General features: G+C 49.5%; 1 protein-coding gene across 1 annotated transcript in view; it reads right to left on the bottom strand.

The window, feature by feature from the left end:
* Nucleotides 1-27,075, bottom strand: part of LOC130107701 (putative helicase mov-10-B.2) — a 64,866-nt gene that overhangs the window by 26,288 nt on the left and 11,503 nt on the right. The window contains exons 3-4 of the mRNA XM_056274416.1: nucleotides 20,339-20,424; nucleotides 14,577-14,647 (exon numbers count right to left, since the gene is read on the bottom strand). Of these exons, the coding sequence (XP_056130391.1) occupies nucleotides 14,577-14,647; nucleotides 20,339-20,366 (99 nt within the window). The 5' untranslated portion in view covers nucleotides 20,367-20,424. The remainder of the gene's footprint in view (nucleotides 1-14,576; nucleotides 14,648-20,338; nucleotides 20,425-27,075) is intronic.

Raw genomic sequence — 27,075 nt, 5'->3', positions numbered from 1 at the left:
CCAGGGGGACGTAGCGCATGGGACAATCATGCTATTCCCCCCAGCTCCCCCTCACCCCTGAACAAGCATTCCGACCGACCAGAGGAGGCACTAGTGCAGTAACCAGGACACATACCCACATCCGGCTTCCCACCCGCAGACACGGCCAATTGTGTCTGTAGGGCAGGGGTCGGGAACCTTTTTGACTGGGAGAGCCATAAAAGCCAAATATTTCTAAATATATTTCATTGAGAGCCATATAGTGTTTTTAACGTATAATAAATTAAATATGTCTTACTTTTAATGCGACTTCTGGTGCTGCATGGTTTTGCTGATGGCCTTGTAGTCTGGTTCATACGTGGTGAGGTTGAGCTTCATGCAGGCGTTGAGGCTTCCATCAGTTAAACGTGAGCGTAGGTTGGTCTTAATGTTCCTCATATGCGAGAAAGACTGTTCACATGCATATGTAGAGCCAAACATGGTCAATACGGCAATACTCACACGCTGCATTGTGTGGTATGTCACAGGAAGCTCGTTCCAAGTTTTAAGAATCAGCTGGTCTTCAGGTTGAAGATTTTTAATTTCTGTCCACTTGTGTTCCCTCGCCAGCTCTGCTCGCTGTCGCGCAAGACTTTCCAACTCTCCATTAAGTGACTTGAACTTACTCATCCACATGTCTGATGCCTTCAGGTCAGCAACTTCCAGCTCAAAGTCTCCGATAGAGACCCCGGGGATGCATGTCAGGTCGATTTTGTCCACTGCACACTCATGTGGATGAGTGATGAACTTGAAAAGACCAGTGCGCGCACGAAATTCTCCAAAACGTGCTTTGAATGACTGCAGGAGATTGAACGTAAAGCCAGCTAGCTGCTGGAGATCCAGATGTTGAGTGGAGTCACTTGCTAAGCATGCATCTCTAAATTGTTGCAGTCTTTCAAAGTGCAGAAGACGACCTGTTTCAATGTCCCTGAGAAAGACTTCCAGCTTGCTTTCAAATGCAAACACTGCTTGTTGAAGGGATGAGATTGTATTTCCAATACCTTGCATTTTCACATTGAGCTGGTTCAGATGGCCAGTTATGTCCACGAGATAGTGAAACTGCAGGAGCCAGTCAGTGTTGGCTAGCTCAGGATGCTTGACGCCTTTCATTTCAAGAAAAGTCCGGATTTCACTCAGGCAAGCTGCAAAACGGCTGAGCACCTTCCCCCTTGACAACCAACGCACGTTGCTGTGTAAAAGCAGACCGGGATAATGATTCCCAACTTCTTCTAACAGAGCTTTAAACTGGCGATCATTTAAAGCTCGGGCAACAATAAAGTTGACCACTCGAATGACCAGAGACATCACCTCGCCAAGCTCCTGGCCACACGTCTGAGCGCAAAGCGCCTCCTGGTGCAGGATGCAATGAAAACTTAGGATGGCTCTCTTTTCATGTTCACGGAGAAGCACTACAAATCCTTTGTTCTTCCCCAACATACAGGGTGCACCATCAGTACAGACAGAAATAAGTTTATCCATCGGTAGTTTTTTTTCTTTAGCAAACTCCATGAAAGACATGAATAAATCCTCTCCTCTTGTTGTCCCTTTCATTGGCAAAACAGCCAAGCTTTCCTCACGCAGTGTGTCACCTGCAGCATACCTGGCAATGATACTGCACTGAGATAGATGGCTAATGTCTGTTGACTCATCTAACGCGAGAGAAAAGTATGTCCCGGCGTTTATGTCCTTAATTTGTGTTTCCTCGACTTGATTTGCCATCATGATGCTACGATCGTGCACAGTTCTTGCTGACAGGGGCATGTCTTTTATTCGTTTGATTATCTTGTCTTTATTTGGGAAGTTGTAGAGCCGAAGGAACGGAGAAGACCGTAGGTTCACACTTTAGCCGTGTAGGCAACTTTCTTTAATCCACGGTAAATCCGAGAGACAACCAAACCTCAGCTCGACTGAGCGGAGGTGGCAAGAATCCCCCGAAAACTGGCTGGACAACCATAACTTAACCCTGCGTTAACCTGCCAGGGCAACCATGACTTAACCCTTAGTTCCTGGGTTGAATTCTGTCCCCAATACGTGTCCACCACATGAGCCCCCCCAGAATTCGCCCTAGTAATCGAAGTCAGGCAGGCGCGGGGGGACGACAGGTCGTCCGCGGCGGCTCCGGATAACAGGGGCCGGAGTGTCTCCGGGAGGCATTGACGCGGGCCTGTGGAGGTCGGCCTGAGGAGCAGAAGAGGCAGCTCGGGCCTCCACGGGGGGAGGAGGCGGAGCCGGGGGACGACCGCGACGAGGAGGTTGGGCTAACTCCAACGGCTGCGTCAAGTCCAGGTGTGCGGGTTTAACTCGGTCCACTGAAACATGCTCGGCCGTGCCCCCAAAATCCACCACCAGGTGCTTAGTTCCCCGTTCCAGGACACGGAAGGGGCCGTCATAAGGGGGTTGCAGAGGGGGGCGGTGTGCGTCGTGACGGATGAACACGTAGTCCGCTGACTGCAGACCTGGGGGCACCTGGGACACCGGCGCGCCGTGTTGGGCGGTAGGGACGGGTGTGAAAGCTCTGACCCCGTCCAGCAAGGAGGCTCGTTGGTCCACAGCTGACCAGGGACGCGTTGCATTGGGCATGAAATCGCCTGGGACTCGCAGCGGCGTGCCGTACACCAGCTCCGCAAAGGAGGCTTGTAGGTCTTCCTTCGGGGCGGTCCGCAGGCCCAGCATGACCCATGGGAGCTTGTCGACCCAGTTGCAGTCCTTGAGAGTAGCCCGAAGTGCAGCCTTCATGGACCGGTGGAAGCGCTCACATAGGCCGTTCGCCTGAGGGTGGTAGGCGGTAGTGCGATGAAGCTTGACGCCCAGAGCCTCACCCACAGCATTCCATAGCTCTGAGGTAAACTGTGGCCCGCGGTCAGATGAAAGGTCGGAAGGCGTACCGAAACGTGAGACCCACGACCCAATAAAAGCCCGGGCCACATCAGCAGACGTCGTGGATGCCAGGGGAACAGCTTCAGGCCAGCGCGTAGTCCTGTCCACCACAGTGAAGAGGTAGGTGAACCCCTGGGAGGGGGGTAGGGGACCAACCAGGTCGACGTGGACATGGTCAAATCGTCTCTCCGGCACTGCGAAGCGTTCCAGGGGCGCCTTAATGTGGCGGTGTATCTTAGCCCGCTGACAGGCAACACACGAGTCGGCCCACGCTTTCACGTCTCTCTTAAGTCCCTCCCACACAAACTTAGCAGAGGTCAGGCGCACGGATGGCTTACCGCCTGGATGAGAGAGGCCGTGCACAGCTTCAAATACGGGGTGTCTCCAGCTGTGCGGGACGATGGGCCTGGGCTGTCCTGTGGAGACGTCACACAGGAGGGTGACACCTGTGTCGCTGAAAGGAACGTCCTGCAGGCGGAGCCCCGTGTCGGAGGCCCGGAGACGGAGGATGCTCGGGTCCGTGGCCTGGTCAGCGGCCATCTGTGCATAGTCAAGGCCTAGGTGGACCGCTCCAATCACTGCCCTAGAGAGGCAGTCAGCTACCTGGTTAGACTTACCAGCGACGTGCTGGATGTCGGTAGTGAATTCCGAAATGTAGGAGAGTTGTCGCTGCTGGCGAGCGGACCATGGCTCGGCCGTCTTGGACATGGCAAACGTGAGGGGCTTGTGGTCCACGTACGCAGTAAACTCGCGGCCCTCTAGCAGGAAACGGAAATGCCGGACGGCGAGCCAGAGACCGAGGAGTTCCCTGTCAAAAGTACTATACTTGCGCTCTCGGGGTGTAAGCTGGCGACTGAAAAAGGCCAAAGGCTGCCAAGCCCCCCCCACCCACTGTTCGTGAACCGCACCAACAGCATAGTCCGATGCATCCGTGGTTATGGAAATAGGCGCTGTAGGTGAAGGATGCGCTAGCAGGGTAGCCTGGGAGAGCGCAGCTTTAGTCTCGGTGAACGCACGGTCCCGCTCTGCTGTCCAATCGACCGCCTGGTTAGGGGACATGCCTTTCAGCGCCTCGTACAGTGGCCGGATGATAAAGGCGGCTCGGGGAATGAAGCGGTGGTAGAATGTCACCATCCCGATGAACTCCCTGAGCGCACGAGCTGTTTGGGGGCGCGGAAAGGCCGCCACCGCTTCCACCTTTGAGGGCAGGGGGACTGCCCCGTCCCCAGTGATGCGGTGCCCGAGGAAATCAATGGCTGTCAGCCCGAACCGGCACTTCGCCGGGTTGACGATCAGCCCATGCTGGCTGAGGCGTGTGAAGAGGGCATGAAGATGGGACAGGTGTTCTTCCTCGGAGGCGCTGGCGATGAGTATGTCGTCCAAATAGACAAAGATGAAAGGAAGGCCACGGAGCACTGAATCCATCAGCCGCTGAAAGGACTGGGCCGCGTTTTTGAGTCCAAATGGCATTCGTAGGAATTCAAATAGGCCGAATGGGGTAGTCACCGCTGTCTTGGGGATGTCTGAGGGGTGCACGGGAACTTGATGATAACCACGGACCAGGTCGACTTTTGAGAAGACGCATTTGCCAGACAGGTTTGCAGAAAAGTCCTGGATATGCGGGACAGGATAGCGGTCGGGCGTGGTGGCGTCATTTAGTCGGCGGTAGTCCCCGCATGGGCGCCAACCTCCATCAGGCTTAGCGACGATGTGGAGTGGGGACGCCCACGGGCTGTCAGAGCGGCGGATGATCCCCATGCGTTCCAGGTGCTCAAACTCAGACTTGGCAATGGCGAGTTTGGCGGGGTCGAGACGCCTGGCTCTGGCGTAGACCGGGGGCCCCTTCGTAGCAATGTGATGCTCCACCCCATGCTTAGCGGTAGGTGCAGAGAAGGTAGGCTGGGTGAGGTCAGGGAACTCAGCGAGGAGGCGGTTGAACTTGTCTGCCTCTGAGAGAGAGTTGGCTAGACCTGCATAGGCCGCTTCCCTCCGCGTACATGCGAAGGAGGAGAAGGTTAAGGCATCGACCAGACGGCTGTTCTGAATGTCCACTAGCAAACCGTAAGCGCACAAAAAATCGGCTCCGAGGAGGGGAAGCGTTACATTGGCCATGACGAACTCCCACGTGAAACGTTGTCCACCAAAACACAGTTCTACAGACCGCACGCCGTAGGTGTGGATAGGGCTGCCGTCAGCCGTCGCCAACTGGGGGCCCCGCTCCCCGCCCATGATGTCGACGTCAGTAGCAGGGAGCACGCTTCTCTGTGCGCCCGTGTCACAAAGAAATCGCCGACCGGAGATGGTGTCGAGGATGAAGAGTAGCCTGCTCGTATCGCCAACACTCATGGCCACTACTGAGTGTTGGCCCTCTCGTTTCCCGCCGGCCTGTAGTTGCAGGGGGAACGGCACCGTTTAGCTTTCGCACCAAATCGAGCGTGGTACATACAGAGTCCAGAGGGCTTGTAGCGGTCTGACGCTGTGGCGCCACCGTCGGGCCACGCCCGCGATGTCGGCGGGGGGCCAGTGAAGGTAGGAGCCAGCACCCCGGCATGGGAGGAACGTTGTGTAGCGACGAAGAATCGGTCAGCCTCCTTTGCCAGCTCACGGGGATCAGTGATGGTGGAGTTAGCGAGCGCAGTCTGGACGTGGGGCGGCATGTTGCGCAGAAACAGCTCCATAAACAGGAAACATGGCTTTTCTTGACCCAGTGGGTTTAACATCCTGCTCATTAGCTCCGATGGTTTGCCATCTCCCAAGCCCTGAATTGCGAAGAGGCGACGTGCTCTCTCCGTTGTTGACAGTTCAAAAGTTTCAAGGAGGAGATGTTTAAGTGCGGCGTATTTACCATCGGCCGGTGGGTCGGTTATGAAACCGCTTATCCTGGAAGCCGTAGCGCACCCCAGCGCTGCCACTACGTAGTAGTACCTGGTCTCGTCTGCTGTTATGTCTCTGAGCGCGAACTGTGCCTCAGCCTGCGCGAACCATGTAGCCGCGGAAGACTCCCAAAACTCCGGCAGTTTCATTGCAACGGCGTTCGTAGCCATAATGTGTGTGGTTTCAGAAAACTTATCCGAAAACCGACGTCGGGGTCACCAGTGTAGAGCCGAAGGAACGGAGAAGACCGTAGGTTCACACTTTAGCCGTGTAGGCAACTTTCTTTAATCCACGGTAAATCCGAGAGACAACCAAACCTCAGCTCGACTGAGCGGAGGTGGCAAGAATCCCCCGAAAACTGGCTGGACAACCATAACTTAACCCTGCGTTAACCTGCCAGGGCAACCATGACTTAACCCTTAGTTCCTGGGTTGAATTCTGTCCCCAATACGTGTCCACCACAAAGTCATCAAACAGTTCATTGGCCACATCAAGCATGAATGTTTTGGCATACTCGCCATCTGTGAATGACTTTCCATTCCTTACTATTGCCAAAGCCCCCGCAAAGCTAGCGGAATTCCCGTCACCTTGCTTGGTCCACACACGTAGTTGCTGCTGACTCGTCTGCAATCTCCGCTGTAGCTCCTCGCATGCCCTTTTCCTGCTGTCCCCCGCTGGATATTTCCATGCAAATGAAGCATGGTGCGTATCGAAGTGCCGCTTTATATTTGACCGTTTCATCGATGCAATTTTATCATTGCATATTAGACATACCGCAGATCCTGCTCTCTCCACAAATGCAAATTCCTCTGTGCACGCAGCCTGGAATGCACGGTAATCATCGTCTTTTTTTCTTTTCACCATCTTTTCCGTTACAAGGGTCGAAGCGGATAAACTAGTTGGCTATCTGATAAAATTGATTTCTTCACCTTTACAATGACCCGGACATGCTCGCGAGCCATTGGTTCCCGACCCGACCCACGGGTGACCCGTGACCCGTGAAATTTATCTTCAAAACTAATTTCTGTTTACTTTAAAATGACACAGTATTATTAAGAAATATCACAAGTATTTTAAAATCAGTTCCAAACTGATTTTTTGAAAAAAAAAAATTTTCAACTCAAAATTGTCTGGGAGCCATATGCCGTCACCGGAAGAGCCATATATGGCTCGCGAGCCATAGGTTCCCGACCGCTGCTGTAGGGACACCTGACAAGCCAGAGACCGCTATGCTACCCAGACACCCCAATCATGATAAAATCTTGGCCAAAAAAAGATTTGTTAGTGTAACCAAGTTAAAATTAATGTTTTTATTTTATTTTGTTTGAGTATTGTGGTGACCCACATCTATATAACTAGAGACATTCACCTAAGAGAGAATGCACTTCCGCTTCCGGTCCAGAGAGTTCAGTGTCGTTGTCGAATATATGACATGAAAAGTTGGAGCTAGTAAACTACCTCGACTACGTCTACTCTCACGTCTCCTGTCTCGTTGTTTTCTAACTCCACATTGGTGACCCCGACGTGATCGAACAACTAATACGAGTATGTTTGACAACGACGACGCCGGTGCTAACAACATGGCTATTGCTAACGCTAGCATTTACACCGCTACTGTGAAGCTACCCGACTTTTGGCAGCATAATCCACGGCCGTGGTTTCAACATGTGGAAGCCCAGTTCCAGCTGAGAGGGATAACGCAGGATGCAACGCAGTACTTCCACGTAGTGGCGGCGTTAGACGCATCGACAACGGCGCGAGCAATGACGCTGTTGGAAGCTCCGCCAGCTGCTGGCAAGTACGATGCTATAAAGACATTCCTCCTGAAACTATTTGAACTGTCGGAGCTGGAGAAGGCAGACCGTTTACTGTCCCCGAATGGCCTCGGCGACGGCAAACCGTCTGATTTAATGGAAAAAATGCTGTCTGTGCTGGGATCGGCTGATCCGGCCTTTCTTTTCACACACATTTTTCTGAGGCAGCTCCCCGCACCTGTACGCACAGCACTGGCCAGTTCTCCTCTCGCCGCCTCCAAGGACTACCGTTCTCTGGCTGCTGAAGCAGACAGGGTTTTCCTGGCCAACCGGCAACAGTTTGTGCATGCCCTGCTACCCCACCAGACCACCCCACCACCACCTGTGTACGACTATATGGACACCGCGGCTGCGGTGACAGCCCGCCGCCAACCTGACGACGGGCTCTGTTATTACCATGCCAGGTTTGGGGCAAAAGCAAAACGGTGTCGCAAACCCTGCAGTTACAGGGTTCAGGGAAACGCCAAGGCCGGCGCTCGTTAACGGCTATGGGCGCCGGCCGTGACTGCAAGCTGTTGTTCATCAGAGACTCCTTGTCGGGCCGGCGGCTGCTGGTTGACTCTGGCGCTCAACGCAGCATACTACCAGCACAAGCTGTGGACACGATGACCGACAGTCACGGCCCCCAGATGGACGCCGCCAACGGCACGTCCATTCGGACGTACGGTATCAGACATGTGGACGTGTGTTTTGGCGGCCGACGTTTCGGCTGGGACTTTGTGATGGCTGCTGTATCCACCCCGCTCCTAGGTGCGGATTTCCTCTGTGCTTTCAACCTGCTGGTGGATGTTAAAAACTGTCGCGTGATTGATGCCGTCTCTTTTGCGTCATACCCCTGCACGCTTGGGGGCGCTGGAGCGCTGTGCCTCGCTAACTCACTCTCCACCGGGGATCCATACCAACGCCTGCTCGCAAATTTCCCCGAGCTGACCACACCCACCTTCTCCTCGGCGGTGGCCAAGCATGGCGTGGAACATCATATCACCACAGTGGGGCCCCCAGTTTACGCCCGGGCCCGACGCCTCGACTCGGCCAAGCTCGCAATAGCCAGGGAGGAGTTTTCGACTATGGAGCGCCTCGGCATTGTCCGCCGTTCTGACAGCCCGTGGGCTTCCCCTCTTCACATGGTTACTAAGGCCAACGGGGGTTGGCGCCCGTGCGGGGACTACCGTCGCCTAAACAATGCCACGACCCCCGACCGGTACCCCATACCGCACATACAAGATTTCTCTACCCACCTGGCGGGCGCTGCCATCTATTCCAAAATCGACTTAGTGCGGGGGTATCACCAAGTGCCGGTCCACCCACTGGATGTCCCAAAAACGGCTGTCATCACACCCTTTGGGCTCTTTGAGTTTTTACGTATGCCTTTCGGCCTTAAAGGGGCGGCGCAGACGTTTCAGCGCCTTATGGATTCTGTGCTCCGTGACATGCCATTTTTGTTTGTGTACTTAGACGACATCCTCGTGGCCAGCGCGTCGGCGGAGGAACACATGACGCACCTCAGACAGCTGTTTGACAGGCTCAGCGAACACGGCCTCATCATCAACCCAGCTAAGTGTCAGTTCGGGGAGTCGTCCATCACCTTCCTCGGGCACCACATCACTCCACAGGGGGCCGTTCCCCTCCCTGCCAGGGTTGAGGCTGTCACCATGTTCCCCCGCCCCCGCACTGTACAGTCGCTGCAGGAATTCCTGGGCATGGTGAACTTTTATAACCGTTTCCTGCCCCGTGCCGCCCACATCATGCGTCCCCTGTATGAGGCCCTGCGGGGTAAGAAGTCTAAGGACGAGCTGGACTGGTCTTCGGGGATGGACGAGGCTTTTGTGGCCGCCAAGACCGCGCTGGCCAACGCTGCGCTGCTAGCTCACCCGTCGCCTGCCGCCCCCATAGCCCTTACAATGGATGCCTCCGACTACGCCGTGGGGGCCGTGTGTGAGCAGTGGGTGGGGGGGGGCTGGCAGCCGTTGGCGTTCTTCAGTAAACAACTCCGTGAGAGCGAGCGCAAATACAGCACCTTTGATAGGGAACTACTGGGTCTCTTCCTCGCAACCAGACACTTTAGGTTCCTATTGGAGGGCCGACAGTTCACCGCTTTCGTGGACCACAAACCGCTGACGTTCTGTATGGCCAAAACCTCAGAACCGTGGTCTGGGCGTCAGCAGCGTCATCTCGCGGCGGTTTCCGAGTTTACCACGGACATACAACACGTGTCGGGCAAGGATAACTTCGTCGCCAACTGCCTTTCACGGGCGGTTGTTAACGCCGTTCACTTGGGACTCGACTACGCCGCTATGGCAGCGGACCAAGCCAAGGACGCGACCGTTCAAGACTACCGGTCGACCCCTACGGCGCTACGGCTGGAGGACGTGACGTTCGACGCGGCCAACACCACCCTCCTCTGTGACATCTCCACCGGTCAACCGCGCCCCCTGGTGCCTACTTCCTGGCGGCGCCGAGTTTTCGACACCGTCCACGGCCTTTCCCACCCGGGAGTGAAGGCCTCGACCAAATTGGTGAGCGTCAAGTTTGTTTGGCCTGGGCTCCGTAAGGATGTTAGAGCCTGGGCCGGCTCTTGTGTGGCGTGCCAACGCGCCAAGGTGCACCGCCATACCAAGGCCTCTTTGGCGCCGTTTGTGGTTCCAGAGAGGCGGTTTGACCACGTCAATGTTGACCTGGTGGGTCCCCTGCCCCCCTCCCGTGGTTATACGTTCCTCCTCACTATTGTGGACAGGGCCACCAGGTGGCCAGAGGCTATTCCCTTGTCCTCCACGACGGCAGCAGAGGTAGCACGGGCGTTCATCGGCTGCTGGGTGGCCCGTTTCGGCACACCGGGTGACATCACGAGCGACCGGGGCTCCCAGTTTACCTCGGAGCTCTGGACGGCGGTCGCTGAGCACCTGGGGATGAAGATCCACCGCACTACGGCGTACAACCCGCAGAGCAACGGACTTTGTGAGCGGTTCCATCGGGACATGAAAGCCGCTCTGCGGGCAAGCCTCACTGGCTGCGACTGGATGGACCGGCTCCCATGGGTCATGCTCGGCCTGCGTTCGGCCCCGAAGGAAGACCTCCAGACCTCCTCCGCTGAGCTGGTGTATGGCCAGCCCCTGCGAGTTCCGGGGGAGTTTCTTCCGGATGCTACGACTCCCTGGTCGGCCGCCTCTCACCTCAGTGCGTCCCGGAGCGCTGCCGGTGCCTTCGCTCCCGTTCCGATGTCTCAACACTGCCTCCCCCGGTCCTACGTCCCCAAGGATCTGCCATCGGCGAGGTACGTCTTCATTAGGCACGACAGCCATCGGTCCCCGCTGCAGCCCCCATACGACGGGCCCTTCCGCGTCCTGGAGGCGGGGGATAAGAACTTTGTGGTGGACATGGGGGGCAGGCCGGAGCGGGTCGCTATAGACCGTCTCAAGCCTGCTCACTTGGACATTGGGGAGCCAATGCAATTGGCCCTACCCCCGCGGCGGGGACGCCCTCCTAGGTCGGCCCCGGCACCTGCCTCTGTTCCTGCTTCGGCCCCGCCTATGGCCCGGGTTTCGGCCCCATCTGTTTCCCCTCCTGTGAAGCGCAGCCGTTATGGCCGCAGGGTCCACCCCCCGACTCGTCACTTGTTTTCCCCGTGACTTTGCACTATGTCATTGACTGTTCTGTTGTAGAGTCTATTTTTATGTTCATGAGTTGCGCTTTTGCTGTTTTGCATTGTTTTGTGTAGGTGAATTCTGGGGGGGCCTGTGTGGTGACCCACATCTATATAACTAGAGACATTCACCTAAGAGAGAATGCACTTCCGCTTCCGGTCCAGAGAGTTCAGTGTCGTTGTCGAATATATGACATGAAAAGTTGGAGCTAGTAAACTACCTCGACTACGTCTACTCTCACGTCTCCTGTCTCGTTGTTTTCTAACTCCACAGTATGAAATATCACCAAATCCTGTCTGTGTGCTGTTATTTGTGTTTACTACATTTTATTTTATGTCATTATTTACTTTTATGTATGTTTTACAACGACCGTCATATACATGTACTGTCGCTTAAGAGAGAGGTCTTTTGGGTACACGGAAGAGGGAACGCGGGAGAGGCCATTTTTGTTTTGTGGGGAGAGTCTCAAGCAGCGATCGAGCCGAGCCACGCGTGTTTCTTACCGTAGCATAGTTTTGCTGGTTGAGGAGAACGTAACCTTGAGTATCCCTGTAAGAAGATACTGCAATCTGTGGGATAAAATACTTGTTTATCCTTTCTTACATCGGAGTCCCGTGGACGGTTCCTCCTTCTAACGCACACGAGTGAAGTCCGGGCAGTGGTTGAGCTTCGACCCCCACGTCCGTAAGAAACACCGCTCCAGCTGGAGGACTGGACGTTTGTCAAAGGGTTTGAAACCAAAATAAATGGCAAGGTGGGCCAAATAGAGTCCTGTGTGTCCCTCCTCCTTCCTTGATCATGACGACGATGATGATGATGAGAGACTGAGGGCCCCCCACAACACCTGGGGCCCCAACCAAAATAGAACACAACGCAGAGCTAATGATGAGAGTGTATGATGAGTATCAATGGTTCAGGCTGGTGGTGGTGGTGTAATGGTGTGGGGGATATTTTCTTGGCACACTTTGGGCCCCTTAGTACCAATTGAGCATCGTGTCAACGCCACAGCCTACCTGAGTATTGTTGCTGACCATGTCCATCCCTTTATGACCACAGTGTTCCCATCTTCTGATGGCTACTTCCAGCAGGATAACGCGCCATGTCATAAAGCTCGAATCATCTCAGACTGGTTTCTTGAACATGACAATAAGTTCACTGTACTCAAATGGCCTCCACAGTCACCAGATCTCAATCCAATAGAGCACCTTTGGGATGTGGTGGACCGGGAGATTCGCATCATGGATGTGCAGCCGACAAATCTGCAGCAACTGCGTGATGCTATCATGTCAATATGGACCAAACTCTCTGAGGAATATTTCCAGTACCTTGTTGAATCTATGCCACGAAGGATTAAGGCAGTTCTGAAGGCAAAAGGGGGTCCAACCCGGTACTAGCAAGGTGTACCTAATAAAGTGGCCGGTGAGTGTATATATATATATATATATATATATATATATATATATATATATATATATATATGTGTGTGTGTGTGTGTGTGTGTGTGTGTATTTTTGTGTCTGAAGAAGAGTTTTAATGCTCAAAACATCACTACTTGGTGGTACACCATTAAAATATTCATGGCATCATTATCTAGCAACCATTTCTGGTTACTTGATTAAAGTCAGATCTTTTCCTCAATCCCTCTCCCTCATGGTTCTGGACATTACCAGGGTACCCTTGCATAACAATATTCATTCATTCTTAATGTGTTATTCTGCATTAATGAGAATTATGAGGGCAAAATGTTCGAGTACTAAGTATTAGATCAAATTGGAAAGAGTAGATTAAAATAAATTTATAGAACCGGGGATACGGAAGTAACCTAAAGCTTTCAGTCCTACCTAAAATGACCATGGGTGGTCAAAATGACCACCGGTTTTTAAACTCTATATTCTGTCAAGATAAATATCCAACTGAGATATCAACGCCTTGCATATTTTAGTATGCCCGTTAGGAAACGACTGACACAAATTAACATTTTAACAACTATAATACTATTTTTAAACAATTTAAACTTCAGAGAGACATGGTCGAACTTGATTAGCAAAATTGAAAAAGTTGAAATATTACCTGGAAAACAAAAACGGAAAACACATACTGCTAATCTAAGAAACGTAACAAGGCCTGCAGAATGTGAAATGTAAAAAATAGAACTGAAAATAAATATTCAAACAGTCCCAAACAACGACCGGGACTTAAAAACTACTAGAACGACATGGTTTTTAAACTCTATATTCTATCAAGATAAATACCCAATTGAGATGTTAATGCATTACATATGTTAGTATGTCTGTTAAGAAACAACTGACACTAAAATTAACATTTTAACAACTTTAATACTATTTTTCAAACAATTTAAAATGGCCGCTGTCCAACGCCTGTAAATACTGCAATGCCTCGGTGGTAGTCATGGTGCGTCTGTAACGGCGTCTGTAACCAGACATGTTGGCAATAATCAAAAATCACGTTTAGACTATTACTCTGCCCTGGAGAGCGCTAGTTTTTTTTTTTTTCTAGGACAGAGCAATGAACTTCGCAAAGGAAATGATGTGACCAACTTCTCTTCAAGGCCTCCTCGTTAGCGAGGGTTGCCAGCACCATCAGGATGACATGCTTGCCAAACAAGCGTGGGATGCTGGAGCCTATCACAGTAGTCATTGGGCGGTAGGTGGGGAGACACCCTGGACAGGCCGCCAGTCCATCACAGGGCCGACACATTCACACCTAGAGACAATTTAGTACGGCCGATTCACCTGACCTACATATCTTTGGACTGTGGGAAGAAACCGGAGCACCTGGAGGAAATCCATGCAGACACGGGGAGAACATGCAAACGCCACACAGAGGACGACCCAGGACATCCCCCAAGGTTGGACTACCCCGGGGCTTGAACCCAGGACCTTCTTGTTGTGAGGCAACTGCGCTAACCACTGTGCCACCATGCTGCAGAAACTCCATCTTCAAATTATTTACCATTACACATTATTATAAATTATTACTATTATTATTATTACAAATTATTACTAGTTGAACTCCACCTTCAAATTATGATATAACAGACCTGATTGAGCTTCATTTGTAGGAATGCGGTGCTCAGTATCTTAATCTTACATTTGAGTCAATCAATTAATTATCTTCTCTCTCTAATTCACGCTTTCATCGCAATTTAAAACCCAAAAACACTACTCAATGCTTCAGATCTGTCCAACTTTTTTTTTTACCTTTGACTTGACAAATGTAAACATTTCAAGTGTTTTTATTGCAAATACATTGTTTTTCACAAAATTAAGTTTTCTCTAGCCTATTCATTGTTAAAGAAACATATTTTACAAGTCTGGTGAGACTACCTTACCTTAGGCTCATACACACTGAGGCAAATTTTCCCATCCTTTGCTTGTGGATCCGAGGTGACACTGACACCATCTGTATCAGAGTAAAGAGTGAAGATGGGGGATGTGGGGAAAATGGGCTGCATTTAATACATCCCAACCAGCCCAACATATACAGCATTTAACATGACCTGTAAAAAGATTTTGCTCAGTCACTGGTCTTTGATTTAAGTCCTGTATAGATAGAGATGATGGATAGATGTTAACAAAAGCTCATATCGCTATTCACCGAAATTATTCTGCTTCCTCTGAATTTGGCAGCACCATAAATTTCCTGACCTTTTTTTTTTTCTTTAACCACAAACTTCCTGCATGATACTCACCTACTAAAACTTAGCTACCCTATTTTGGAAGTGTTATGGCTTATGTGTTACATGTGAGCCATCATCCAAATCATTACTCTTGTATGGACAAACTCACTTGGTAAAAACTAGAAAAATGCTTTTCCACAGAAAAAGCGTGTGACTTTCTCCATGGACTTCCATTGTTTGAAAAAGTATAAAAAGCTTAATATGTCTAAAAGTATAAAAGATTTCAAAAAGCCTTAATGGGCTTAAAGAGATGAACATTTTGATACCTGAATGGTTTCAGTGGCTGAAAGTATGAAGGAGTAAAAGAGGTGGAAAGGTTGCAAAACTCCCCCATTGACTCCCATTCACAAAATGGCTGAAAAAAGTTGAATATTTCAAAGTTCAAAAGGTATGAAGAATCTGAAAGGGGAGCACTAATGTCCTTAATGGGGTCCTCCCTATAGTCCCCGGGTCCTATAGTCCCCGGGTCCTATGTTCCCCGCTTTGTATGAGACCGGGGAATATCGGACCTTTTTGTATACAGAGGGCCCTATATTCCCCACTTTTCCCCAAAAGGGTCCTATGTTCCCCGTTTTGTATGTGCAGGGGAACATAGGACCTTTCTTTATAAAAAGGGTCCTATGTTCCCCTAGGGCCCCCGGGGAACATAGGACCCTATTTATAAAGAAAGGTCCTATGTTCCCCGGTCAGCAGGTTTGACGCTGTTTGGCGCAAAAAGTGCATTTTCAATAATGCATTATTTAGGGCAGATTATTAAGAAGACAATGAATCATACGATTTCTATTTTTATATCACAAAAACGAATTCACAAAGTCCAGGTTGGCTAGAGTATGTGGAAACTTTCCACACTAAACCAATTTCAATTTATTAGGCTATAGCCTACATTTGGGCGCATAACCCACCCCGGTAGTTCTCTGATATTTATGCGTGAAATGTGTCACTTACCGAGGAAAATGCGCCTGGCCGAGGAGGTGAGCTGGCTCGTCTGTGTCTGAATGTAATATAGTAAGCCTGTGCTCCTTGGGCAATTGTACCCGGGCGTAGCTCAGCCGGTAGAGCTCTCGCCTATGGATCGCAAGGTCGTGAGTTCGATCCCGGGTGCCGCCAACTCAGCGTATGAGTAGCACATTGTGCGAGAAGTGCCGGGAGCTGAGGATAGGTGTTGTGTTCCGTCCTCAGCAGTCCATCTCCCAGAGGTCTAGTGCATTGTACCAGGGATAGACTCCTGCGTAAGCTAGCTGATATCGACAATAGGCCAATTCCGACCCACTTCTATGTTCGCTAGAAAGCCGTCGTTCCCATCATAACCACACCAGCTTATTGGGAAAAGCATCTGACAGATATTAGATAGAAACCATCTGCTCAGTAAGGCCCTTTAAGCATCATAATTGCAATGATAATAATAATAACATAATAATAATGACAATAATAATGATAATAATAATAGCCTAATAATAATAATGATGATGATGATGATAATAATAATAATAATAATAATAATAACAATATAGCCTTATATTAGAAATGCTAAAAATTGGATAATTGAAATATTTATAATTATAAAGTAGGCTAATATAGCATGGTAATAACAATAAAATAATAATATGTGCCTGGTCTCTTAAGATTCTAAGATGCTGTATGCTACAGAAATAACGGGACATGGGCCTAGGCTAATGAATACGCCTTTTTGACAAAATATGAATGAAAGGCTAATCAACAACGCTAAAGCTGAATCACAAAACACATATTGCTCGAAAAATAATTTATAAATAGCCAAATGCACACATGATTTCGAGTTTGGAAATATTTAAGACTTGTCGAGGATGTGTGGTCATCTGCACGCAAGTTCCCTGGTGTTCTAAACCACATGATCAAAATTCACTAATGTCTAAACCGCCCGCCAACTTGCAACAATTTGCAACAATCGGTTGTTATCGGTGATAACTCGTGGACTCACTGTCATGTGCTTACTAGCCTACAAGAAGACAAACAATGGCGATAGTTATGGATGGTGATCGAGGGGGCAAAGTGTTGGTACATGAGAACTTCAGATATCAGAAGCACCGCACCAATCAAGACACCATTAGATGGAGGTGCTGGAGGTGGAACTGTAGAGTGCCACTGATCACAAATAGATCTGAAGTGGAGGACGTGGATGCTAACATTATTGTGCACGATGTTGGGGAACACGTGCATCCCCCTGACGGAGAAATGGTGCACCGTGCAGAATTCCGACAGGGGGTGATTGCAGAAGTTGCGAGGGAGCCAACAGTCCCAATCAGAAGGATCTATAATGTGCAAAGGGTCCTGCAGCGTCGGCAATGTCAAATCCAGGGTTTTAGCCCCTCTTTGCTGAGTAGCCTAATGGACTAGGACTACTCATTTTGATTTTTTGAAGAAGAAAAAAGCCTTAACGTTAGCCTAGTTAGGCCTTGGAGATTTTTGTTTTAGACCATGCCTTTTCTGGGGGGCTTCTGCCATAGACCAACCCTTTTTCAGCCAAGCTTTTACTAGAAGCATTTTGTTATTAATAGCCTATTATCAGCATTACTATTGATAGTATTATGCCTGCAATTGTTATTTGTTATTAGGCCTCTTTTATAATTAGGCTATTATTATTATTATCATTATTATTATTAGGCTGTAATTATTATTATTATTATGTATTATTTATTATTATTATTGATATTATTACTATTACTATTATTATTATTATTATTAAAGAAGAACATCAAAGGATGTAAGGTAGCACTCATCAAATGAAAAAAAGACACAATTCTCTATTTTACCATTTCATTGTTTGGCATCAGTCATTACCTTGGCCGGGTGGTCTTCTTCAGAAACCTTAATGACTGATGCCAAACAATAAAATGGTGAAACAGAGGACTGCCTCTGTTATTTCTTTACCATTTGGTGAGTGTTACCTTACATCCTTTGATGTTCGTCTTTGATTCATGTTTTTGGTTTAGCACCTCCACAAGCCTTTAGTTTTTTGAGAAGCACATATTATTATTATTAGGCAATTAGCCTATTGTGTAAGGTAAGCGGCCCCCGTTGATGGATACTTTGTGCTGGTCCTAAATTTCAAGTCCTGGTCTAAGTTCTCTGCCTAAAAAGTTCATCATTAAAGTCTTTTTGAAAGAAAGTCTGCCAAGTGATTTAATATGGAAAACGATCTGCAAAGTAACAAGAAAGTGGCTGAAGTGTCCAGTGCTGTGCAAATTGAACTTTGAGCGAAGGTGGAAATGGCTACTGGTTATACTGGTAGGCGGGCCTACTGCAAGACAAACTTGCGTTGATTGCCGACTGTCCATGCTGAGCTGGAGAGCCAACTAACTAGGCCTACTGCAGTAAATATTGGTAAGAAATAACAATAAAGCAAATTACAGCCTCCTCTATAGGCCCAATGTGGATACGCACTCAAGGTGGCCTGCGATATACAACAGCCAACAATGGTAATACGGCCTAATTTAATCAGCGGAGGAATAGATTATCGTAGCCTACATCTCAGCCTTGACCCCAGTTTTTATTATTTTGGACCCGTTAAGGAAATTAATTTGCAAAAAGGGTTCTAAGTTCCCCGGTTTGTTCCTCGATTGGCAATAGCGGGGAATATAGGACCCTCTTTTGGAAAAAGGGTCCTATATTCCCCGCTGTTTCCAGGGGAACATAGGACCCTTTTTCCAAAAGAGGGTCCTATGTTCCCCGGTGTCTATTGCAACGGGGATTATAGGACCTTTTTAGGGGAAAACGGGGAATATGGGACCCTTTTTTTTCGAAAGGGTCCTATGTTCCCCGATCGGGGAACATAGGACCCGGGGAATATAGGACCCGGGGACTATAGGCACGGCCCCTCCTTAATGAGTTGAACATTTTGATAGTTGAATGGTTTCAGTAGCTAAAAGCATGAAGGAGCTACAAAGTGTCAAAAAATGGGCAGAAGAAAAATAAATAAATAAAGAACTGCAAACCAATAGTGTGAATGCTGGGCATTCACACTAATAAGACTCTGACTGATATTAACTATTATATCCTGATATGATATTGTATGACACATGAGTGTATTTGTGAATTTCATTGTTTCATAATTTCATAAGTGAACAGCATGATAGATGTTTATAGATTTTGAGGAGGATTCATGGGTTTCATTTAATGTATTGTATGATACATATATAAGTTCTAATCTTTCTTCTCTTTTTCTCTTCATACACACATACATAGACATATACAGACATACATACACACATACACATAGGTTACACATTCCTGTACAGGTCAGTATCAGGCTGTACCAGGATTCACATGCACACTCATGCACATGTACATACATGCACACATACATACACGTATACACACATGCACTAAATGTGCGCTACAACACACACTGAGTTGGACCCTTGGAATGTTCTAGATGTCTGGACACTATTTATACCATGATCAGACAAAGCATCGTTGAATCTCTGTCTAGATGGACCTTCCAGCTGGCACCAGTTTAATTTGTAATTGTACAATGTTCAGTAAATACTTTGAAAAGAATTAGTTCATGTTTTGCCTTTTCCATTAACCACACATTGCTCTAGAATCCATTTTTTCAGGTTTTGAATCCTCCACATTTTGGTGGGTAGCAGGTGCCAATTAATCACAAGGACATGTATAAGATCAGATTTTTTCTTTTTTTGGACCCCCCCCCTCCCCCCTTTTCTCCCCAATTATATCCGGCCAACTATCCCACTCTTCCAAGCCGCCCTGGTCATTGCTCCACCCCCTCTGCCGATCCAGGAGAGGGCTGCAGACTACCACGTCTCCTCCGATACATGTGGAGTCGCCAGCCGCTTCTTTTCCCCTGACAGTGAGGTGTTTCACCAGGGGGACATCGCGGATGGGAGGATCACGCTATTCCCCCCAGTTCCCCCTCCCCCCTTAACAGTGCAGCTAGTGCAGTGACCAGGACACATACCCACACCTGGCCTCCCACCCGCAGACATGGCCGATTGTGTCTGTACGGATGCCTGACCAAGTCAGATGTAACACAGGGATTCGAACCGCCGATCCCCGTGTTGGTAGGCAACGGAATAGACTGCCACGCCACCCGGACACCCCCTAAAATCGGTATTTGTTTATCTGTAACTTATATTGAGGAAAGGATGTTTAGACTTATGTAGAATCAATAACGTCATTTGTTTTTCACTACGATATTCATATACCATGAGACTGATCTGTGTATTTGAGTGTGTTAAACGAGAGCTTCTCTCAATGTCAGAGTGAATCTTTGGGTAACTTCCCTTACTTCTTGCTGTGCCTTTTCTTTATGTTTTGCACAATCATTAATAAATCAAAGAACCAAGACCGACTTCTTTTTTTATCCCCAGTTGTGTTTTCTGATACATCAGACGATGCTTAAAGGGTATACTCACAAGAAGTTGACCTCATTTGTTTCTCCATCCTGGTGCAGCTGCTTCAACCACTGCCGAATGATTAAGCGCAATTGGTCCGGATAGTCCTGGTGAGAAACCAAAGTAATAGTCACGCTCTGAATCTCACACAGCCGTTTCCTTTCAATGCCGCAAGTTGCATTTATTTCTTAGTAGAGGATTAGGAATGAAACAGAATTTTCATCTCAGTTGGTCCATTTCACAGAACGTGAACCAGAAGAAGAACCACAAGTCTTTCAAAGTATACCCTAATGTATGCAAATACAATGGTAGTGCACAACTAACCGAACCATCAGCTCACAACAGAGAGTGGCATACGGTGCGTCAGCATCCTGTTTTGAGAAAATTTTGCTTTAAACTACCCTTTCCGGGCAAATCCTCTTGTGAAAAAATTAAAGGAACCAGCAAGAAACCATGCATGAAAATGTATTATGTTCATGCACACAGTGAATTTGGAGGCATGGAGTATTAAAAAAACATTCCCACATGAACATTTGGAAACTGTAGACCAAGAAGAAGAGTCAATCCCAGACAAAGGTCAAGGCGAGAGTGCGCTCGAGCCTCCATTTAATATAGGCATCTCAGAGAGCACAATAATAAACTTGTCTGTTGTATTCAGGTAGACTAAGTATAATTGCAATCACACTGATCCCTCCTTCTTTTCCCAGTCATTCAGTTATAACGCACGAGCTGTGTAGAATGTATTTGCATATGTAACGGCGGCAGTCCTATGGTGTTCTATGCTGGTCAGCCTGCTGCACGCCCGTCACTCTCGTCGTTAGCTTTGCGTTGTGTTCTAGTTGGGTGGGGCCCCAGGTGTTGTTGGAGGGGGGCCCTCAGTCTCTCATCATCATCATCATCATGATCAAGGAAGGAGGGGGGACACACAGGACTCTATTTGGCCCACCTTGCCATTTATTTTCGTTTAATATGGCACTCGCTGCTGTCTGTCTCATAACATAGCTATAGGACAGTCACCTCTCAGCTCTATAGCCAGCGCGAGCTGAATTCTTCTTTCCTTGCGGTTTCAAACCCTTCGACAAACGTCCAGTCCTCCAGTTGGAGCGGTGTTTCTTACGGACGTGGGGGTTGAAGCTCAACCACTGCCCGGACTTCACTCGTGTGCGTTAGAAGGAGAAACCGTCCACGGGACTCCGATGTAAGAAAGGATAAACAAGTATTTTATCCCACAGCTTGCAGTATCTTCTTACAGGGATACTCAAGGTTACGTTCTCCTCAACCAGCAAAACTGTGCTACGGTAAGAAACACGCGTGGCTCGGCTCGATCGCTGCTTGAGACTCCTCCCACAAAACAAAAATGGCCTCTCCCGCGTTCCCTCTTCCGTGTACCCACAAGACCTCTCTCTTAAAGCGACAGTACAAGTATATGACGGTCGTTATAAAACATATATAAAAGTAAATAATGACATAAAATAAAATGTAGTAAACACAAATAACAGCACACAGACAGGATTTGGTGATATTTCATACTCAAACAAAATAAAATAAAAACATTAATTTTAACCTGGTTACATTCACCCCTCCTGAAATTCACCAACATCCTGACAGCAGGATAAAAAGAGAAAGAGGAAAGGAAAAGCCCATCACTGACTACTGGCACAAGTGAAAAGAAGGACCTAGTCCTCCAGTCAACTTAGGAGCTACCTCGGTTACGAGGTTCAGAAAATAATGAGGTTGATCAAGTCTCAGTATTCCCTTAGATCAATGTGACGCCTGATACGCCACATCATGCACTTGGCCCAAAACAACCCTGTCTGATAGACACCTAATAACTCAGATTAAACTAGTCTGAATGACTCCAACCTCCATCAAAGTTCAATCCCTCACACTCCGTAGAAATGGCATCTGAGCCATAGATTCCAATAACCTGTTCACTGACCTCACCACCCTCCCTGTGCGTGTCCTAACCCGACCATCGCTCTCTACTTGTGTGCGTGGGACAGTGCGAGCTGCAACATCTGTATCGAGTGAGTGTGGTGCTTCTGTGTGCGAATCAGTGTGAGATATAACACCAACATGGAGTGAGTGTGATGCCTCTATGTGTGGTGCATGTGTGTTGTGTGGTGCGTGTGTGTTGGGTGGAGTCTGAGCAGTGGCCCCCACAGGACTGACTACCAGACTAGACGGAATGAACTCTTCCGCTTCTGCCCACTCAGATCTAGGCGAGTCTCCAAGTGATGAGACTGCTAGCCCCACTGCATCCCCTGAGACCGTCAGGCCATCTGCACTGTCCTCCTCATCGGACTCTGCGCAGTCAAGCAACTGACTGGTTGTACTGGACTCCTCACCTTGATCTAACTCAGGAAGGGGCAAGAAGTTGACCTCCAACAAACGGTTCCTGTGCACCACCCTGGTGTGCCCCTCTGCATCCTGAATCTTGTAGACGTGGATATTGGGGTTGACACCGACAACCGTGTACACTCGGTTCTCCCATTTGTCAGCCAACTTTCTCTTCCCTCGCTCACTCTGGTTCGCCAGCAAAACACGATCCCCGACAGACAGGACAGTGCCCTTGGCGTGTCTGTTGTACTGTCGCGCCTGATGCTGCTGCTCAGCCGTGGAGTGCTTCTGAGCGATCTCCATTGCACTCCTTAGACAGGAAAGCAGAGACTGAGCATAAGAGTCATAGTCAACAACGTGAGGATCATGCAAAACCTGCCTGAACATAACATCCACCGGCAGTCTTGGGACACGCCCATACATCAGGAAGAAAGGCGCGTAACCCGTGGTCTCGTGAACAGTGGCATTGTACGCGAGCGTGAGAGAATGGATCTGCTGAGGCCACTGTTGCTTCTGCTGAAGCGGAAGGGAACGGAGCATATTCCCCATCGTGCGATTAAACCGCTCTGTCCCGTCATTACCCATAGGATGGTAGGCCGTCGTGTGGGACTTCGCTACACCCGCCAACCTGAGAAGCTCTGCAATCAGATTGCTCTCAAAGTTTGTGCCCTGGTCAGAATGTATTCTCTCCGGAAACCCGTAAACACAGAATACATGATCCCAGAGTTTCTTGGCGACCTGCTTCGCTGTCTGATTGGCGCAGGGGAACGCGTGAGCAAGCTTAGTGAAGTGGTCAGTAACCACTAGGACATCGACCGACCGCTGCTTACTGTCCTCAGCGGACCAGAAATCCATACAAACAAGCTGCATCGGTGCGGAGGTTTTAATGCTCTCCAGGGGCGCGCAAGCAGCTGGCTCTGGGGTCTTCCCAAACACACATCTCCGACAGCATCTGACATATGCTCTGATATCCCTCTCCATGCCAGGCCAATCAAAACGCTGCCTTGCAAGAGAGAGAGTACGGTCCTGGCCCTGATGACCAGCGTGATCGTGGATGCCAGACAGTGCCTTGTCTTTCAGACTCAGAGGTAAAACATACTGAGACCTCCTCTGCTTGGACACTTGGTCCTTTGTCACCCTGTACAAGACACCATCATTGACTTCCAACTTCTCCCACTGTTTCAACAGCCTGAGGACCTTCTGGTCAGCACCATGCCTCTTACGCCTCGATGGCCGCTTCCGAACAGCGACAAAGGGCAACACCTTGGAGATGCAGGGGTCCTGCTCCTGACTCAACCTGAGCTCCTCGGTGGATAACATTGGCAGTGTATCCTGACCACCCGACAGAAGCTGAACGTGCTGGACCAAACTGAGTGCTGTGAATACTGATGCATCAGGCCAGTCACATTTGGCTTGACAAAAAGCCTTGACCTCAGCTGCATCACAAGCAAACCCAGATCGCGCACTACTCACTGTTTGGGACTGGCAACTGAGTCTGAAAACATCCTGCACAGAGTCCCCCTCAACCCCGTCGGCTTCCTGAACAAGGGCCGGGTAGGGCTCCCTAAGTAGCCTCTGACTGACGGGCTTGGAAAAAGGGTCGCGACTCAAGGCATCCGCCACCACGTTTTTCTTCCCTGGCAGGTGTTTGAGATCGAATGTGTAAGACGCCAACTTAGACACCCAGCTGATCTCACACGCGTCAAGCTTCGGCTTCGTTAGGAGATAAGTCAGCGGATTATTATCTGTCCAAACGGTGAAGCTTTGACCCTTCAGCCAGTGGCTGAACTTTTCACAAACACTCCACTTCAGCACCATGAACTCCAGTCTATGAGCTGGATACTTCCGCTGTGAGGCACTGAGGGACTTGCTCGCAAAACCAACAGGTCTGGCCTTGGACTCTCCTCGGGGCACTTGAGACAGCACCGCGCCGAGTCCGTCCAAAGACACATCGACCGACAAAATGAAAGGCACCTCAAAGTCTGGATGGGCAAGCACCACACACTCCAGTAACATCGTCTTCAACAGATCAAATGCTTCCCCACATTCCGCCGTCCAGTCTGCGGAGGTAAGCTTACGGAAGCTGCCATGGGGATTCTTATCCTTAGCTGACCTCCCCCTCCTCTTTTGTCCAGCTGTAAGGGCGAACAGGGGCTTAGCCACGGAGGAGCAGTTCGGGAGGAAATGCTGGTAGTAAAATACCATACCAAGGAAAGATTTGATCCTACGAACAGAAGGCGTGCACCCAACACCTTCCATGAGATCCTGCACTGTCATGTTGGAGATGACCTCTACTTTGGAGGGATCGACAGACACACCTCCGCCATCAACCACGTGGCCCAAAAACCGCACCTGCTTCTGCAGCAGATGACATTTTTTTGGAGCCAGTTTCAAGTTGTTCTCCCTCAACCTCTGAAACACAGTGCGGAGCCTCGACAGAGCCTCAACCTCTGACGGCGCGAAGACAAGAAGATCATCAAGATAGCACAAGAGCTTCGTGAAGTTCAGATCCCCAAAGATCCCAATCATCATTCTCATGAAGGCTGCAGGGCTATTACAAAGGCCCTGCGGCATGCGATTGTATTCATGCAACCCAAGGGGAGTCGTGAAAGCAGTGTACTTCTTGTCATCTTCATGCATTGGGATGTTGAAGAAGCCAGAGGTGAGGTCCATCGTACTAAAGAGGCAGTTACCACCCAGCGCGGCAAGACAGTCCGACTGGTGCGGCAAGGGATGAGCGTCTTTCAAGGTCCGAGCATTCAGCCATCTGAAATCAGTGCAGATCCGAAGCCCGCCATCCTTCTTCCATACCATAACCAGTGGTGAAGCGTATGCGCTCGAGGACTTCTGGATAATCCCTTTCTCCTCCATATCAGTGAGAACCTGTCTCAACTTCTGATAGTGGGCTGGGGGAACCCTCCTGTAGGGCAAGTGAAAGGGGCACTCATCCACCAGATGGATGCGATGTGTGTATCCTGTGACCTCGCCACAGTCCAGAGAGTCCCTGGAGAAGATGTCATGGTACTCGGTGAGCAGCTGAGTGGGCTGGGACTTGCATGCCTCACTAACCTGACAGGAGCTGAGGTCAATGTCACTGAGTCCGAGCTCTGACAAACTCCTAGCCGACTGGACAGGGGGACAGGCACTACCTGTGGCATTGGACTCATGCCTCCCTGCAACTGATTGCAGTCCCTGGAAAACATTAAAGTCCTCAATCGCCAAGCATGGAAACACATCAGCCAACTTGCAGTTCCTTTTCAGCGTGATGGCTTTGTCAGACGGATTGACAACAGTCATGGGTACCCACCTATCACCCCAGAGCGGTGTGACAAGTCGACCTACTAGGACACCGCGTGGCATGGCCTTGGAGTCTGTCGGCTCCACAACAACAGTGCTTCCAGCTGACATAGGCACCTTAGCAGGAAGTCTGCCCCAGACTAAGTGCTCGTGCCTCGGTAAGAGTGTCACGGCCTGGGTGAGCTTAACAGTACCTATCTTCTCAGGAACTGCACCACCCCTCCAGCGCTCTACATTCGTGAACATGGACAAGAACTGTCCAACGTCAGGACTAGACGGATGTTTCTGTCTGGACGCGATGTCCCAGTACTCAGTACCACTCTTGAGTACATGGGCCACATGTTTAATGACATTTGTGCCGACTATCAGATCATCATGCTGACCGGGCACGACCAGAGTGGGTATGACAAAGGAAACACCATAAAGCTGCATGTTGAGGTCATAAAAACCATCAGGCCTAGTCTCCAGACCACCGCAGCCAATCAAGACAATGTTCTCTTCAGGCTGCTGCTTCTCAGGTAAAACACCCCCAGAGCGGAGCTTCTCTACTGCATTTTCACTGATACTGCATGACATAGAGCCCGTATCCAACGTGCCATTAAGCTGCACACTCTGGTTGACAAGAACAGGAGCATAGAACAAGTCACTGAAAGCCTGAATCCTCTGTGTCGCCTGAATGACCATACGAAAACCCTGAGGTGCTTTGGCACACTTGTCTTCATACAAGTGAGCCAGGTCGGAGACATCAGTGAGGGATACATCTACTTTACCCACACCATCCCTCTCTAGGTGTGGGTTTAGTAGTTTAACGGACGAGACTGATGACCAGCTCTTCCACCAGGCTGAGAACGGAGCTGGTTGGGCGGCTGAGGGTGAGGACAGTCCCTCTTCCAATGACCAGGAGACAAACAGTTTATACATCGGTTCTCCTGGCTGCAGTGGGAAAATGTGGAGTGATCCGGAGACTTACAAACCCTGCACAACCGCTGCAGTGTGTCTGGCACCTGCCCTGCGGCGCTAGCTGGCGGTTGAGTCTGCGTCGGTGTCCGGACTGCAGCGCTAACTGGAACCTGAGTCTGCACTGTGACCAAACGGTCTAGCAAGCTCACCAAACTCCTCAT

This window comes from Lampris incognitus, chromosome 2 (genome assembly GCF_029633865.1).
Source record: "Lampris incognitus isolate fLamInc1 chromosome 2, fLamInc1.hap2, whole genome shotgun sequence".
Taxonomy (NCBI): domain Eukaryota; kingdom Metazoa; phylum Chordata; class Actinopteri; order Lampriformes; family Lampridae; genus Lampris; species Lampris incognitus.
This window is presented reverse-complemented; position numbering and strand designations above follow the sequence as displayed.